Source organism: Camelus ferus, chromosome 1 (assembly GCF_009834535.1).
Source record: "Camelus ferus isolate YT-003-E chromosome 1, BCGSAC_Cfer_1.0, whole genome shotgun sequence".
Lineage (NCBI taxonomy): Eukaryota > Metazoa > Chordata > Mammalia > Artiodactyla > Camelidae > Camelus > Camelus ferus.
The window spans coordinates 63,381,293-63,399,490 of NC_045696.1; the positions used below are offsets into that span (position 1 = coordinate 63,381,293).

General features: G+C 45.4%; 1 protein-coding gene across 1 annotated transcript; it reads right to left on the reverse strand.

Moving 5' to 3' along the window:
• Positions 1-10,226: 10,226 nt before the first annotated feature.
• On the reverse strand, positions 10,227-10,731 carry LOC102511204 (cytochrome c oxidase subunit 5B, mitochondrial-like). The gene has a single exon (XM_032481774.1). It carries the CDS (start codon positions 10,729-10,731, stop codon positions 10,312-10,314), a length of 420 nt encoding a protein of 139 aa, XP_032337665.1. The 3' UTR covers positions 10,227-10,311.
• Between the last annotated feature and the right edge of the window lie 7,467 nt (positions 10,732-18,198).

An 18,198-nucleotide genomic window follows, 5' to 3' on the forward strand; every position in this document is an offset into this window, starting at 1 on the left:
GCCTTGCTTTTTTCACTCAGTATATGCCCTTGAAATCAATCAGAATGGTTGCATGTATAAATATATAATTCTTTTTTATTGCTGAGCAGTATTCTGTAGTATGAATATACCACTGTTTGCTTAAACATTCACCTACTGAGAGAGATTTTGATTGTTTTTAATTGGGGGATGTTACAAAGAAAGTAGCTAGGAACAATCATGTATAGGTTTTTGTGTTGACATAGGTTTTCATTTCTTTAGGATATATGCCTACCAGTGCAATTGCTATGTGGTTTGGTAAGTGTGTGTTTAGTTTTTAAAGAAACTGCCAAGCTGTTTTCTAGAGTGGTTGTACCATTTCACATCCCCACCAGCAATGTATGAAAGATCCAGTTTCTCTGCATCCTTGCCAGCAATTGATATTGTGACTATTTTTAAAATTTTAGATCTAATAGGTATATACTGGTATCTCATTATGCTCTCATTTTGCAACTCTTTAATGGCTAATGATGTACAATTCCTTTTCCTATGTTTATTTGCATCCGTATGTCCTTTTCAGTGAAACCTCTTTTCAAGTCTTTTGACCATTTCTTAATTGGATTGTTTTCTGTTTGTTTTTACTGTGGAGTTTTGAGAGTTTTTATATATAATTAAAATAAAAAAAAATTTTATATATGATTTTTGATACAAATTATTTTTTAGATGTAGGTTTGCGGATGTTTCCTTCCAGTCTGTGATTGTCTTTTCATGCTCTTAAGGGGGTCTTTTGCAGAGCAAAAGCTTTTAATTTTGAGTCAGATTTATCAATTTTTCTTTCATGCTTTTATGCTTTTGGTCTAGGAACTCTTCACCAGGTCCTACGTCTTGAAATCTTGAAGATCTTCTTGCTTGTTATTGTCTAAAATTTTATGATTTTATGTTTTATATTTAAATCTATGATCCATTTAAAATTTATTTTTATAAAAAGTGTGAAATTAAGGGTTTTTTTGAATATTCATTGAATATTCATTTGCTGTAGCCTCATTTGTTAAAAAGACTATTCTTCCATTGAATTGCTTTTAAAACTTTGTTAATAATCAGTTGGCCCTACTTGTGTGGGCCTATTTCTGGGTTCTGTATTCTGCTCCACTAATCTATGTATCTATTCCTCTTAATTATTTTAACTGTATAATAAGTCTTAAAAATCAGACAGAATGGTTTCTCCCACTTTATTCTTTTTCAAAAGTGTTTTAGTTCCTTTGCCTTTTCATGTAAATTTTAGAATAAGCTTGTCCAACTTTACACAAAGTCTTGCTGGGATTTTGATAGAAATATTATTACACCTGTATATCAATTTGGAGAGTATAAACTTATTTTATGTTGAGTCTTCCTATCCATGAGTGTAGTGTGTCTCTCTGTTCACTTAGATGTTCTTTGATTTCTTTCATCAGCATTTGAAGTTTTCAGCATGTAAATGTTGTACATGTTTTGTTAGATTTATATCTAAGTATTTATTATTTTTTGTAATTATAAAATGGTTTTACATTTTAAATTTCAGCGTCCATGTCTTCATTGCTAGTATAAGAAATAAAGTTGTTTTTTCAATCTTTATCTTGTATCCTACAGCCTTGCTTAACTCACTTACTACTTCTAAGAATTTTTTTTTTTGGTAGATTTCTTAGATTTTTCTAGTAGATGAACATGTCATTTGCAGATAGGGAGACTTTTATTTTTCCCTTTTCAATCTGTATGTCTTTTATTACCCTTTCTTACCTTATTGCCCTTGACTAGACCTTCCAGTACGATGCTGACCAGCAGGGGTGAGAGTAGACACTCCTGCATTGTTCCTGATCTTAGCAGGAAAGTATTCAGTCTCTCACCATCAAGTATGATGTTAGCTGAAGGTTAAAACAAAACAAAACAAAACTTCTTTATCAAGTTGAGGAGTTTCACCTCTATTCCTATTTTTTGGAGAGGTTTTTAAAATCACAGATTTTATCAAATGCTTTTTCTGTATTCAGTGGCATTATCAAATGGTGAAATACATTGATTGATTTTTGAATTTAAACCAATATTGCATTCCTTTGTTAAATCTACACGGTCACGACGTATTATCCTTTTTGAACATATTATTGGATTTTGTCATCCAAAATTTTGATTTTTGTGCCTATGTTCATGAGGGATATTGGTCTGTACTTTCTTTTCTTGTGATCTCTCTGTCTGATTTTGGTGTCAGTGTAATATGGCCTCCTAAGATGGGTTGAAATGTGTTCTCTCCTCCTCCAGTGTTTGAAGCTTATGTAGGATTGGCAATTTTTCTTCTATTTAAACTTGGTATAATAGACCAGTGAAGCTGTCTGGGCCTGAGATTTTCTAAGGGAAAAGTTGTTATTGACAAGTTTAATTTCTTTAGTTGATATGTGGCTGTTTAATTATTTTACTTCCACTTGAGTCAGTTTTGGTAATTTGTATCTTACAATGAATTTATCTAGTTTATCTAACTTGTCAAATACATTGACATAAAGTTATTAATAATAAAACCTGTTAGCCTTTTGATGTCTGTAGTTTCTATACTAATGTTACCTCTTTTATTTCTGATATTGATCATTTATGTCTTCTCTTTGTTTCTTGATCAGCTTAGCTAGAGGTTAATTTTATTGATCTTTTTAGAAAACTAGTTTTTGTTTCATTGAGCTTTCCCAATTGTTTGTCCATTATGTATTTTATTGATTTTCGCTCTTATCTTTATTATTTCCTTCCTCATACAGTTGACCCTTGAACAGCACAGGTGTGAACTGTGTGGGTCCACTTATATGTGGATATTTTTCAATAGTAAATATTACAGTAATGCAGGACCCTGAGTTGGTTGAAACTGTGGATGCAGAACCATGAATATGGAAGAACTGAGTATATATGGAGGGACTACTAAAAATTATATGTAGATTTTCTACTGCAATGAGGATTGGTGCCCCCCAACCCCCACATCGTTCAAAGGTCAACTGTACTTAATTTGGGTTTAATTGCTCTTCTTTTTCTAATTTATGAGACAGAAAGCTAGATCGTTGATTTTAGGTATTTATTCTTTTCTAATATAAGCATAGTGCACGTCACAGATTTTAATATAGTGTATTTTAATTTTCATTCCTTTAAAAGTATTTTATATTTCCCTTGTGATTTATTTTTTGAACCATGGATTATTTTAAAATGTATTGTTTAATTTTCAAATATTTGGGGTTTTCCTAGATGTCTTCTTGTTACTGAACCCATATTTAAATCCACTGTAGTCAGAGAACATAATCTATATAATTTCAATCTTTTAAAATTTGCAGAGACTTGTTTGTGTCTCAGGATGTGATTCCTAATGAATAGACCATGTACAATTGAAAAGAATATGCATTCTTGCAGTTATTGGATATAGCATTTTACAAATATTAGTTAGGTCAGAGTAGTTGAAATTGTTTGGATTTTCTGTTTCTTTGTTGATTTTATTTGTCTAATTGTTCTATCTCTTGCTGAGAGTGGGATATTAAAGCCTCTAACTATGATCATGGAATTATCCATCTCTCCCTTTAATTCTGTTAATTTTTCCACACATATTTTGAAGTTCTGTTATGAGGTACGTATATACTTAAGACTGTCAAGCCTTCTTGTTGAATTGATCCTTCATCATCATGAAATGCCTCTTTTTATTTGTTTATTTTTTTGCTTATCTATTTTATCTTGACACCTATTTTATCTGATGTTAATAGAGTGCCTCAGACTTCCTTATGGTTATTGTTTGCATGACAAAGATAGACTTTTAAACCGTCAGTTTACTTTCAGCCTATCTTTATCTTTATATTTAAAGTATATATATATTTTATAAACAGCATATAGTTGGGTCTTGCTTTTATTTTTATCCATTCTGACCAACTCTGCCTTTTACTTAGATTATTTTTTCCATTAAATCTTAATGTAATTATTAATACAGTTGGGTTTAGGCCTATAACTTTGTTTTCTCTCTGTTCCTACTGGCTTGTTTTCCTCCTTGCCTGCCTTTTGTGGATTATTTGGATAACTTTTAGAATGCCATTTTAATTTACATATTGACTTTTAGCTAGAATTCTTTAATATTTTTCCCTCATGTTTTCTCTAATATATAATGTATCTTTAACTTTTCACAGTCTGCTTAGAGTTAATATTTCATGCAAAAAGGAGAAAATTTGCAACCTTATATTTTCACATGCTTCTATTCCTATGCCATAGTTATTATATATATTACATCTACATATATTATAAACCACACAAGACAGTGATACAATTTCTATTTTAAGCAGTCATATATCTTATAAAGAAGTTAAGAGGAAAAAAAATAGAGTTTTCTATTTATCCAGGTATTTTCCATTTCTAATGTTCTTTCCTTTCTGAGGATCTGGGTTCCCATTTGGTATCATTTCCTTTCAGTTTGGAAAACTTTCTTAGCATTTCCTGTACTGCAGGTCTGTTGGTGACAAATTTGTTTAGTTTCCTTTTATCTGAAAAATCTATTTCCTTTTGATTCTTCTAGAAAATTTCTTACTGGATTGATAGAATTTCTTTGTTTTTTCAATTTTAGCACTTAAAAGTTTGTTCTGCTTTCTTCTGGACTACGTAATTTCTGATGAGCTATCAGTTCTTAATTGGATTGTTGTTCTTCTGCATATAATGTGTCATCTTCTCTGATTCTTTCAAGATTTTCTCTTTCAACACTTGACTGTGGTGTGACTTAATGAGTCACACCATAGTAATAGTAAGTTTTCTTTATATACATAAAGAAACTTACTGTTTGTCATTCATTGAACATCTTGAATCTGTAAAGTTATATCTTTCATCACATTTGAGAAAATTTTGGCCATTAATTTCTTTTTTCTGCTCCATTCTTTCTCTTCTTCTTCTGTGACTACGTGTATTGAGACTCTGCTAAGTTGTATGTATATTCTCACTCTTTTTTTCCTTTTGTTCTTTAAATTGGATAATTTCTATTGTTTCATCTTCAAGTTCACTTCCTCTTTTCTCTGCCATCTCCATTCATCTAGTGATTTTTTAAAAATAATTAGATATTGTATTTTTCAATTCTAGAATTTCCATTTTTTTAATTTTCATTTCTTTGCTGAGGTTTCTTATTTATTCTTTCATTGCAAGCATATTTTCTTTTATTCACTGAACACAGTAATAATACATGCTAAAAATTATTATTAATTATAACATCTGGGTCAACTTGCGGTTTTCTTAATTGATGTTCTTTGATCTTGAGAGTGTGTTCTATTTTCCAGGTTATATGTATGTTAAATAATCTTGGATAATGTTCTGGACTTTATGCATGTTAAGTTGTACAGATTCTGAATTTTAGTATTTTTCTCTGATGGATATTAATTCTTTTGTTTTTTCAGGCAATTATCTTGGTTGAATTCAAACTATAAACTCTGTTTCTTCAGCAGTGATGACAATACCAATTCAGATCTTTCTCCGATAGCTTAGCTGCTTTGCATCTTCTCTGTGTATGTATGGTTCAGGCTTCAGACAGAGATATGGACAGGCAGACTTTTGGGACCTTTTTTGTGCTTGTTTCCCTTCAGGGTCTTACCTTGTTCTCTTCACTGTCATGGTTTCATTGGTTCCAAAGCCAGAAAAATTGTTGTTGTTGTTTTTCTTTTCCTCACCAATACCCACCCTCCCCCATCCCTATACCACCCTGTACACTGTGCCAGCTGCATCTGGCCTCAACCAAAGCTGCAGATACGGGCATTTGCTCTTCAGGGTGTGGGCTCTCCATCATATTCTACCTGCTTTTTTTCACTTTTGTGCACTGAGTATGATATTACTCAACCATTAAGGGAAGTGGAAGTTGACTGTATCTAACTTAATCACTAGAAAATGAATGATAGATTTCTTAATAAATGCAAAGAACGGAGACAGGAATTTCAGTATTGGAAAGAACTTGCCAGGCCTGACACAGAGTGAGCTATAAATTAATGCTCTGGAGATGAATCTTCTCCCCAAATCCCACTCAGTGATAGAATGCTCACTACCTCATAAAGTAGCCCACTCCATTTTAGACAATTCTGATGACCATTTGAAATGTTTTCCTTTGATATACTCAAAACATCTTCATTTCCGCTTTCATGCCTCAATCCCAGTTCCAACCCTCAAGGTCACACAGAATGAGCCCAATTCCCCTTTCCCACAGATGCTACTGAACTCTTAAGGGGGAGGCAGCCTCAGCTCCTCCAACCAGTCTTTGAAGTATGGGATTTCTAGTCCTGTCATGATTCTGATCTCATTTCCTTGAGCCAGATCCTGTGCCTACATAGCTTCCTTACAATGTGATGTCCAGAAAAGGCCCAACACTTGGGACAAGGCCTGGGCAGCCTAGAGGCCCCTTTCTGTCCTCAAGGGAGCTTAGGTTCCTATTGATGTCTTCCAGTCCTGTTGTAACTGGCTCCTATTAAGCTGGTAATCAGCGAGCACCCTGGGGCCTTTTTCATCTTTCCCTATGTGGAAGCACACACACACAGATTTCCCCAGCCAGCCTCACAGAGCTGCCTTCTCAGGAGTGCAACATCACGCCCAGAGGATTTGCCACTGTCAGAGCCTGTCTTGCCCTGAGACTTCCCCTCACCCTCAGGGCATCAAGCCTGCACAGTGCTTGGAATCAGACACCTCAAGGCTCTTAAATCTGCCTGCACTTCGGCTCTATAATTTTCAGAAAAATTAGTCTGCATTACTTGATGTCTTATATTCACATCAGGCTCCACACAGCCACTACAGAGCGAGATACTGTATAGAATCTTTTAGGCTGGAAAAACAAGTTTCTATTTCACCTCATTAGATCCATGGAATAACCAGAATAACTGTATGAAGTAGGCAGAGGAGGGTGTATTATTCCCATTTGACAGATGAGGAAACTGAGGTTGCAGATAGGCCCCAGGCTACCAGGACTGGGGACAAAGGATTGCTAAAACCAATGGACCACTCTTTCTGTTTATCACCAAACACTTTTCTCAGCATCTCAGAGACTTCAGGTTTCCATTCAAATTCACATCTGAGCCATGCTCTGGGTGGAAATTTTTTTTCTTAGGGATTTCAGGATACAGATGACATTTACAAATCCCCCTGTGCTCTCACCCCCAGCCCCAAGGGATGTGGTACAGCTGTGCACAGTCATAGGGAGAAGAGGGTCTCTAGGCTGCTTTCCAAGAAATTGCTTCTGGAATCATTTGCCTCCAGCCCCCAACAAAAGCTCAGGTATGGGAGCTTGGCACTGCCCTGACCTTTCACATCTCCAAGCCAAGCTGCGGGGAGGAGGGGCGGCTGCACAAAAGGGTCTGAGGAGTGACCGGCCAGCCTCAGCTCCCCGCTGTCCCCCCACAATGGGGCCCGAGGCCCTGGCTGCCTCTGGATACCAGAGAAAAGGGCCGGGATAATGACCGGCTCAGCCACCGCTGCTCTCTTCAGAGAAATGAGAAGAGGGAGGCGGCAAAACCTCCCGGATAATAAAGAAGTAACAAATGGGGAATAAAAGCTTATGGAAGACATCTTAACCCAGGGATGAAAAAAATGTCAACATCTGTGAGGCTTTCTGCACCAGCAGACCCAGCCCTAATGAAAACCCTCCAAGAGCCATTCACTGGAGCAGAGGCGAAAAGGCTACAGTTTTCTATGGGGGTGTCGAGGGGGCGTCGAGGGTTGGATAAAGCTGCCCTTTCCCTTTCGGATGCTGCTGAACCAAGTGCTAATGTTCAGCATTATGAAGGACCCAGGGGTGGGAGGGGAATGGGGCGGCCCGAGCGTCTTTATCCATAAGTCTGGGAGGTGGGTGGATTTAGGAGCAGGCGAGATGTCTGCACGTTGAGGCAAGGAAGAAAGCCAGAGGAATTAGAGAAAATGCTGTTTAACAAGAGTCTCCTTTGACCGGGGCCTTTAGGAAGGATGTGGCTCCAGGAAAGTAATCCTCTTAGCACAGACTTCTGTGTGTGTACAAAACAGGGAAATCGAATCTGAATGTCCTCATTGCATTTACTAAAATACCTAATGAAAACACAAAGATTCCTTATCCTGATCTTCACCCTTCATTCAGAAGATGGAGAGTGGCAGATGTTTGCTTATAAGGCTGATTTTAAAAATTCGAACTGGGAATTTGGGGTGGGGGAGGAGCTGAGCCTCCTGTCTTTCCAAAAGGTATGGGTTGCAGGACTTTGAGCCTTTGTATCTTCCCGTGGGGTTATCAACACCCTCTTGTCTTACGCCTTTGAGGTTTTAGGTGTGATTTTATTTCATGAGTTTGTGTTCTATGTTGACCTCTGGAATGGTGGTCTGTCCAGAGGCCTCAATGACAGAAATCTCAAATCCTGGCTGACCAGTACAGCTTCCTGAGGACAGTGTTGGCAGGAAGAGAAATGTGCTCCCAAATTTGTGACTGCTTTGCAGTTGGAGGATGTCATATCCTGGCCAGAGATCATCAACATGGTCCTCACCACACCCACACCCACACCCACATCCGCAGGTATGAGTTCCTCTCCCCCCCCCACACCACCCCCACTGCCACACGCACACACGTATGCACGTAACAACCCATGCCACTCACTCCCACGTATGCATACACACATGCACCCTTCTACTTATAAACACACAGACAACACTCTCCCTCCCAAATATCCAGACTCACCCACACACTCCCAGTCTGAACTAGTTAGCCTTCTGGACAAATGTCTTCCTTACCCATCACTTTAGCACTTTGCACTTTAGCACACAGGGTTTTAGACCAAATGTTTCAATTGTGATTTAGCTTTAAAATGAAACAAGATGCAGGTGGGGATAAGTTAAATGCTTTGGGGATTGTCAGTGAGGCTTTACTGAAGCTAAGATGGGAGAGTATTTTCATTTCTTCTTTACGGGCTGTTTGAAATTCAAAACTATTGTTTGCTGTTGGGACACAAAAGGAATGGAGGTGAAGGGGGCAGCCACAGAGAAGCTGACGGTGGCTCCAGGTCTGGTCCAAGCTGTCCACCTGTGGGTCAGCACTGTGGTCTGTGGTTGACTCTAAGTCCGGGTGAGCTGTTCACCTGTGGGTCCACAGATGTCAGGGCAGGTAGTCAGCTCCCTGGCTCTCAAAGTATTCAGTTAGTGCCCCGAGAACCATCTGTCATCGGTCATCATAAATTGGAGGGGATTCCCATGCCGGGTGCACAGTTGAACTGGATAAGCTTTGAAGTCGTTTGTAATCCTAATATTAACAATAATGTTTTTTATTTATGAGTACTAATTATGTGCTTGTTACTGTTCGAAGGGCCTTAATGGACCATCTCAGCGCTGTGGTATGAACTGTCTTGGTACGCCCATCTTGTAGATAAGGAGACAAGCCTGGAGACATCAGGAATGGTAGAACCAATATTCAGACCCAACTCCGTCTAACGCCAAGCTGAGGCTATTGACCTCACACTACAATAAGGCCCCTTAAGAGAGCTTGATTCTGAATGAATTTCTGTTCCCTTCTTCTCTTGGTCGATGGGAGGGGGATTGACTCTGTTCTTCCTGGTTCCTCCCCTGATGTCGCAGCATCTCTCATCCCCATTCCTTTGAAGGAATGAGGGAGAACTGGGGAGTCCCTGCCAGCCTTTCCCTGCTTTGGGCTGGAGAGGGTTCCACACCCAGCTGCCAGGCTCCAGACGATCAAGGTGGTCCGACATTCTGTATCGTCTGCAGCTGGAGGTGTGGGGAGGGGCACCCACATCAGGTGCTCTGTCCACTGGTGAACACAACTCTTGCAGCAGCTGCGCTAAGGCACTCGGTTCATTGATGAGGACCACAGCTCTCCTAATCTGAGCATCCCCCTGAGGAGCCCACCTTCTCATTCTCCAGGTCCTCTCTCCTGAGAACACAGCCCACCCAGAGAAAGGTCAGCAGACACTTCTGATCCTTTTACGTCCCCATACCTGATGCTCCGGGGGTGGGGCGCCAGAGTCATGGCCCCGGCAGCTTTAGGGATTAGTGAATATAACTCCCTGTGGTGGTTCTAAAGATGTATATGGCCACAAGTTCTCTGATATGACTCCCCTCAGGAGGCAGAGCTCAGTTACCCTCTTCCTGAGTGTAGACTGGACTTACTGACCACCTCCCTAGAAAGTAGAATGTGGCAGAACTAAAGAGACGTCACTTCCAAGATTAGGTGAGAAAAAGATGGTCGATTCTGTCTTGGGTTCTCCACCTCACTCTGTCTCCATCCCTCTCTCTCTCTCTCTCTCTCTCTTTTAATGGGAGGAGGAGCCAGTGTAATGGCTAGTCTTTATTGGAAAGAAGAAACTTGACAGCAAATCTTGAGTGAGTGAGTGCACGGGATCAGTGGGCCAGCTGGTGGGGCATCAGCTTGTAATGGGGTCCACATCTAGGGCATTGCTGGGTCTCGCCTTTGTGCAGCCAGAACCAGATGATGGCACTATTGTCTTCTTCACAGATACAGCCCACTGTTTGGTTGTTGGTGATGGAGGGGACTAAATTTGGGTCTTCCTTGGTAACTTGGAGCCTGGCAGCTGGGTGTGGAACCCTTGGTACCTTTGGGGCGAGCATACTATATGGGTCCAGTCCCTTGTGGGCAGCCATCATGACCTCCCGCTCCAGCCCAGTAGCCTGCCCATCAACAGTGGGAACGCCATCTCCAGATGCCACAGAGCACACAGGGACAACCATATTGGGACCGTGGATCCTCAGAGCCTGTGTGGCCAGCACTCCAGCTCCGTGAAGTAACCTTGAAGCCGTCATGCCCGCTAAAAACACCAGCGCTTCCAGGAACCATCCCTCTCTCTCTTGAATCACTTGCTCTGGGGAAGCCAGCTGCCCTGGGGTGAGGCCCTTGGAGTGAGAAATTGAGGCCTGCTAGCAATGGCATGAGTGAGCTTGGAAATGATCTTCTGAGCCTGCCCGCAGCCGGGGGAGTCATCCCAGGAGCAGCTCCTCCCTCCACTGAGCCTCGGGGACTGCAGTCCTGGTGGGCGTCTTGACTGAAGCCTCAGGAGAGACCTTGCACTGAACCCACGGCCAGGCTGTGGCCAGATTCCCCACCCACCGTGAAGCTGTGAGGTGGTGTTTGGTGTTTGCTGCTCCCCTGGGGGCCCTGGGTTATGCTGCCTTTTCTTACTTTGCAGTTGGGAGAACCGAGGCCCCAGTGGGGGCAGACACTTACCCATTTTCACAAATGGCGAGTCGGTTATGATAATGAACTTAAATATTTTGACTTCTTGTCTAGTGGTCTTTCCACTACATCAGACTTCTTCTTGCTCCCGTTTCCCACTAATGGATGAGAATAATTTAATCTGGCAAACCTCTGCCCGCCTGTGAGCTCAGGTCTTTATGCTCTGAGTGGTGTGGACCCAGCAGGGGAGGCTGGGGTGGCATAGGGTTTGGTGGGCACAGAGGATCACTTCCGGGAATGTTTGAGAGGGGAACAACCCCTACATCTGCCCCCTTTCCCAGGGCTCAAGTTTGGCTGATGGGGGGGAAGTTCAGCCCACACATATGAATTTTGAATTTAATACAGAACTTACCACCCAGAAATGACTGTGTGAAGTGAGTGTAATTTGCCTGTATTTATTTTTTCATTATGAACTTAAGCAAAGTTTATGGGAAAAAAGGAACCGATGATCATGAAATGTAACTCTTTTACATCTCTCCAGATTCCCTTTGTTAGTGTTCTTTGCACAGCTGTAATGGCCTGGGCAGGCTATTCAGAGTTTTGTCTTCCTCACTCAGCAAGTGTCTGTTGTGCCCCAGGCCCTGTGTGGTTGGGAACTCAGAGCCCACTGTGCCTGGTGCTCTCCCAGACCACCCTCCTGTTTTTGCCCAGCTCACCCCTTTGACTTCTGCTCCCTGCGGAGTAGCCCCCTGCTCTGACCCCCTGGCTCCACCCCAGCCGCTCTCCCACCCCAACCCTCTCATTCTGGCTCACTGATTGGACCACACTGGGTGGCACAGCCTGGAGTCTTGGTGCTCTCTCAGCCTCCACTGTGGGCTGGGCTCCTGGCCCCTGCATGGCCTACAGTCCTTCTGCATCTGGAGGAGGGGCTGAGGAATCTGCATTTTTTACAGCAAGGCTGGTTCTCAGTACGACTTGTGAACTACGGCTCTGCTCCCGCCTGTTGTTTACAACGTGGCTCTCTTCGTAATCACTTGATTGAGCTGGTTTTTAGCAAACTTGACAGAGACAGTCGAAAGCAACCCTCGATTCCCTGAGCCTGAACCTTCTTCCTGCCACCCTGGTTTTCTCCTTGTCATCCATCTTTATCTCTTTCCATGACCTGTTTTCACCTACAGCAGCAGAAGTTCAGAAGAAGCTCTCCAATGTCGTTCTCCAGTGATGGTCATTGGCTTCCTGATGGAAGCCTACGGAGTGGTTTCTTAGGGAAGAACTAGCAATTACTGGCCATAGTAAGGGCTGAGAGTTCACTGCTGGCCTCTGCGAGTTGGTTTTACATGCATTGTGCATTAGGGACAGGCAATGCAGTGGGACGTCTGCAGCAGGGACCACGAGGTGGACTTCGAAGGTGATGCTGGAGGGTTGAGCCTCCCATAGTATCCTCCAGTCGCATCTCCCACTCTGTTTGTGAGGTCAGTCCTCCATCACTTCCTTTTCACTGCCTCCTCGAAGTAGAGGAAACCATTCCAACCTGCCTGGGGTCTGCACAATGTCCCTTGCTTCTGTCTGAGGACAAGCAGGTCCCTGCCCTGGGCCTCAGTGGCCATAACAATGGGGGTTCCAAGGAACTCCTTTTCAGCTCTGAGATTCGGCAATACTTGCTGCAGGTAAGGGTCTCTCAGTTCCGCCTTGATCCCGTCCCAGACGTGACCTCTTTCCCTCCCAGTGGTGGCCTGGACCCACAGCCTTCCAGGCTTGGTTCATTCTTCTGCAAGTAGAGAACAAAAAAAGGTTCCCTCCCTGAGTCCTGTGAACTCAACTGGGCTGAAGTGTCAATCAGAGGGGACGCTGGAGGGGGCTTAGAAAGTGCCGTGGGCTGCAAGCCTGTCTGCAGATGTCTGCTTACTTTCACACCCTGAGTGCCCTCCAGGGGAGGCTGGGGCCACTGAACAGCAGCCAACTTCTGGTTTTGTAGCTCTGCTTTGGGGCCTGGGATGTCTGAATCCTCCCCAGGCATTTCCCCTAACCGTCTACCCCCTGAGGAAGAGCCCCACCAGCTCTGTGCACCAGCGGATGCACAGCAGGAGATGTGATAGGAATCTAAACAAAGCCTGCAGAGAGGACCGGAAGTTTGACGCGCAGGCACAAGCAGGAACCCCCAGCCCTAACAGCTGTTCTCCCCACATGACAGATAGACTCACAGCCACAGCCTGGAAATACCACCCCAAGTGTCATCTCCGTCGCCTGCCACCCTCCTGCCCACCCCTGTTTTCTGTCGCTGCAGGTGTGATGGCTTCTGCCGTGGACATTGGGGTCTTGTGAGATGTCAGTCAAGAGAGCAATTATTCTTTACATAGGACCTATTACTGGTGTCCTCCATCACATGCACTTTTCCCTGTCGCCAGTTGCCCAGACTCCTTGGCTGCCCTAGGCAAGCCCTGTCCCATGCAGTCTCCACACAGGTCTCAAGGAAGGAAGGCACCTCAGGAGCAGAGGCTGTTTCCCTTTCTGCCCTCGGGCCCACAGTGAGGACAGACAGGGCCCCAGGAGTGGGACAGGCTGAAGGTTCCTCGGACTCTGGGGTCTTTGATCTGGACCTGGAACTGTTCCTTTAACTTGATACTGACTTCCACAACTGGGGGCTGATCCCATAAATCCTGACTCCGACACATGGCAGCCATAGATACCAGAACAAGGTGGACACAAGAAGCTGCTGTAGATGGGAGGGAACAGCAAGGGCCGATCTGACCCTGAAGGCCAGGGTGGGGGATGGGCTGGGACAGGTTGACCCTGTCCCCGCCAATAGAAGGTGATCCAGAGATGTGAAGATCACACACGTGTGATCAGGGCTGTGATGGATATGGACCTTCTTGTCCTGGCTCTGCCACCCTGGGCAAGTCACGCAGCATAGCTGGGCCTCAGTCTCCCTATCTGCAAAATGTCAGGATACACTGGTTGACAGCCAAGGGCCATCCCAGTGTTTGTTTTCCATGTATTGTTTCTGTTCTCTAAGTGTCCAGTTTCCAAAAGGGTACGTTTGAGGGAGGTGTGGCTGAGACAGGAAGAGGGGTCTGGATGGTGAGTATAGGAGGGTAGTGTGCACAGGAAGGTATTTCCAGGATCAGAGAATTGTTTCCTCTGTTCCACAGTTGAGGGAATGGCCCCGAGAAGCTAAGTGAGTCCACAGCTGGAGTGGGGCTGGGCCTCGGTGGGTCCATACTTGGCTTTGGTTTTTTTTAAATTACTAAAAAAATTTTTTTTAATTGAAGTATAGTTGATTTACAATGTTGTGTTAGTTTCTGGTGTACAGCATAGTGTTCAGTTATGCATACATATATTCCTTTTCATATTTTTTTCATTATAGGTTATCACAAGGTATTGAACATAGTTCTCTGTGCTATACAGTAAGTCCTTGTTGCTTATCTATTTTATATATAGTAGTTAGTATCTGCAAATCTTGAGCTCCCAATTTATCCCTCTGCCACTTACCGACAGTAACCATAAGTTTGTTTTCTATGTCTGTGAATCTGTTTCTGTTTTGTAAGTAAGTTCATTCGTGACATTTGTTTAGATTCCGCATATACGTGATGTCATACTTACTATGGAACCATCTCTGCCCCTTCCCGTCCGGCTCCATGTGCCAAAACCCTACCACCCTCTAAGCCCCTTCTCAGTGTCATCTCCTCCGTGTGGCTTCCCCAAGGCTCCTCCCACCAGCATCCCTATAACATCCCTATAACATCCCTTCTCTTGCCCCCTTAACTTCTTAGACCAGAGATGGTCTGGCTGCCCCAGTGGCCTGGGAACCCTTGAAGGCTGGGCTTCAACATGTTAAGTCCTTCTCTCCCAGCCCCTGCACAGTGAATGGCGGCAGTAGGTTCTGCTGAGTGTGGAACTGAAGTTACTCGGAGGCTCCTTCTGCATCCACATGCAGGTTCCCCAAGTCTGCCCCCACTCTGCCCAAAGGCCTCACAGGCGAGGCTGTGTAACCCTCGACTCAGCGCCTGGAGCACGTGTCCCTGTACGGTGAGGCGCATGCCCCAGCGTCCAGGAGGCTGGGAGGGACCCACGCTGTCAGTTGTGCTTTAAAGGGGCCTCTCCTCCACAGGCTCCTAGACCAGGGGGAGAATGGGGTCCGGGATCCCCTGTGCTTGCCCGTGGAGAAGCGTCTGCTGAGTGCACCAGGACCCCGACCTTCTGAGTTGTGGTGACTGTAGCCCCCCATCTTTCCATGTCCTGTTTCCACCTCCGGCAACAGGGGGTCAGAAGGAGCTGTGTCCTTCTCACGGTCCACTTCCTTCCTGTTAGAAGTACAGTGAGGACAAGGACAAGAGTGGCGGAAGCCCGCCCTGGTACCTAGCTCTGTGCGAGGCACGTGGAAGAGACTCAGTGGAGGGTTTCTGGAGTCAGATAGAGCCTATTTTTCCTATTTGTCCCAGGACTGTTAGACTTTGAGAAGGACCTCAGAGCTCACACAGTGAGTCCAGCCCCATGGCGGGCATGGGCTCTGTCTGAGCACCGTCAGACAGCAGGGAACTGCAGATTAGGCCCTGTGGCTTCCCCCTCTGCAGGAGAAACTCTGCATGGAGGCCAAGCACTTTCAGGGGCTGGTGGCCCAAGGGTAGTCAAAGAGCATGGGCTTCAGAGTCAAGAAAGACCTGAGTTTGAACCCTGGCTCCATAGCTTCCTGGGTGTGGCCTTGGCTGTCGCCTCTTTTCTTAATTAGAAAAGGGGATTAATAGCACTCTGCAAGGTGGCTGTTGTGTTTAAAACGAGATCCTGTTGGCAGATGCTTGAGCACACACACAGTAGGTGCTCAGGAAGTGTAGAGGCAGGCACTACCCTTCCTTCTTGGTCAAGGAGGGAGATAAGATTGATCCCCGTAGGGGCATCGAGGCAGTTCCTCAGCTCTGAATACCTCGCGTGCCACCCAGTTGTCCCTAAGTGAGGCTGCCTAGGGCAAAAGGTTAAAGGGGAGTTTCATTAGAGGGCAGGGGCTTCCTTCCCTTTGGGTGCTGTTGGGGCCTAGAGGGGCCACAGGGAAATTTGCCCCAGGGTCTTCTTGCAGAGTCCAGGTCCCTGGGCCCTTACCTGACCAGGGTGTGCCTTCTCCCCCTGGGTGTGGGGAGGGTAACACCTGCCCTCTTTGCAGCTCTGGGCTGTAGCAAATATCTGTGTGCAGGATTTTCTACACACTGAAGTGCTGTGCAAACACTGGGGTCACTGCCGTTTTCCTGTGAGCACCATTGTTTTCTTAAAGAAACTTTAAGAAATGAAAGCATTTGCACTACATCTTGGTTCAAACCTTTTTTTTGTTTTTAAGCAGCAGAAAAAAGTAGGGAGCACGATTAAAAAGGAAAAAAGGAAAAAAAAAGTTTCAGGCCAACAGCTCCGACTCCATTGTTAGCCAAAGAGAACAAAGACGTAAGGAGCAGAGATTTGTTTCCAAGGGAGTTTGTCAGAGCCAAGAAGAGCTGCAGCCAGCCCAGCTGGGCCTGGGGCCAGGGCTTCCTCAGGGGGTCACGCCCTGCCCCCCGCCCCCCCCCCCCCCACCGTGCGGAGGGCACCCTCCCCTTGCCTTCCGTCCTGCTGCAGAGCTGCCTCGACTTTCTTTACTTTAACCCTCCTTGTTTCTCTGACCAGCGACTCATTTCCCCATCACTGTTTCCTGCCCTCCTCAGCTCTCTTCCAGCCCAGGTTCCACCGCTGTCCCTGGGAGAGGCAGGCAGAGCCTCCAGGCAGCCTCCTCTGCTGCTCTCTCCCTCCCTGGTGGCCTATCCAGGCCCAGGCTGTGGCCCCCGTGGCTGCCTGTGCTCCCCGGGCTCTGCTCCCCGGGCTGCCTGTGGTCAGAGGTGTTGGCCTCCTTGCACAGGCCTTCGGCACCTTCCTCAGGTTGCAGGCTGGGTGGAGGCTTTGGCAGTGAATGTGCCTGAAACCTGAAAGCTGTCCAAGGCCCAGTTAGAAAGGGATGAAGGGGCAGACCAGAGCCCTTATGAGTAGGCAGCTGCCACCAGCCACCACTGAAACCTTAGTGAGCCCAGCTGGGGGCACTGATGGATGCAAGGGGAAGGCGGCTGGGAAGGGGCTTTCGCCCAGCCCATCAGAGGCACCCGCCACCTTTGAGTGAGCTACCTGCCAGCTGGCAGCTATGACTGGCATTCACTCCTTTTCAGCAGAGTTCAAAGACAAATAAACGGAATTGGTGGAAAGGCTTGGCTCCAGGGCAGGAGGTGGAAGGCATTCCCTGGTCCTGGTGGAGTAACCCAGTGACCGGCACACATACACCTAGGGAGGAGGGGTCAGAGACCATAGGCACCTCGCTGCCAGCTGCTCTGACCCACTATTTTACAGATTGGGAAACTGAAGCCTGGAGAGGGAAGGGACCCATGCAGCAGCAGAGCCTGGATGGCTGCCCAGCCCTGTGCCCCTCCTCCTTCACCTGCTGCTGACTCGCACCAAACCAAGCAAATCCTGGCACCCCAAGCACCCAGGCACCAAAGGGTTGTAAACCAGCTGATTGGAGCAGGGAGTGCACTGTCTCAGGGAAAAGAAATGTTTCATGGTCGCCTGCGTCTCCCAGTGCCCAGGATCCCCACGTTTCCAGGTGTAAATCAGGATGGACTTTCTTAAAGAGGATTTTGTCCTCCCGGTTGATTTCTAGTTGCTGGAAATTCAGGGAAAGCGATCATCCACACGCACGTGTGCATGCAGGAGTGGGCGGGAAACTTTTGGGGCAGGGAGCTACCCATGGACACCTGCTTTCAGGTTGAACCGTTCTGGCTTCTCAGCCCCATCTGTCTCCCCATGTGTGAATGTACATATTCTCTAGAAGCTCTGGTTTTCTGACACCATCTCCAGTGGGGAGCAGCAAAGGAGGGTGGGTGGAGTGGGGGAGAGGATCTGGGGATGGGGTCTGAGAGGGCACTTGAAGTGGGGGCTTCATATGGTAGTCGTGGGGGGAATGGGAAGGCCATGTTCTCATTATGGTAGTTGTCGTTCCCCCAACTGCCTGCCACTCCGCCAGGGCCCTCGTCATCTGTCTCTCACCCTGGCAACAGCCTCCAACAGTGATCTCCCCACTGCCACGTCCCCACTTC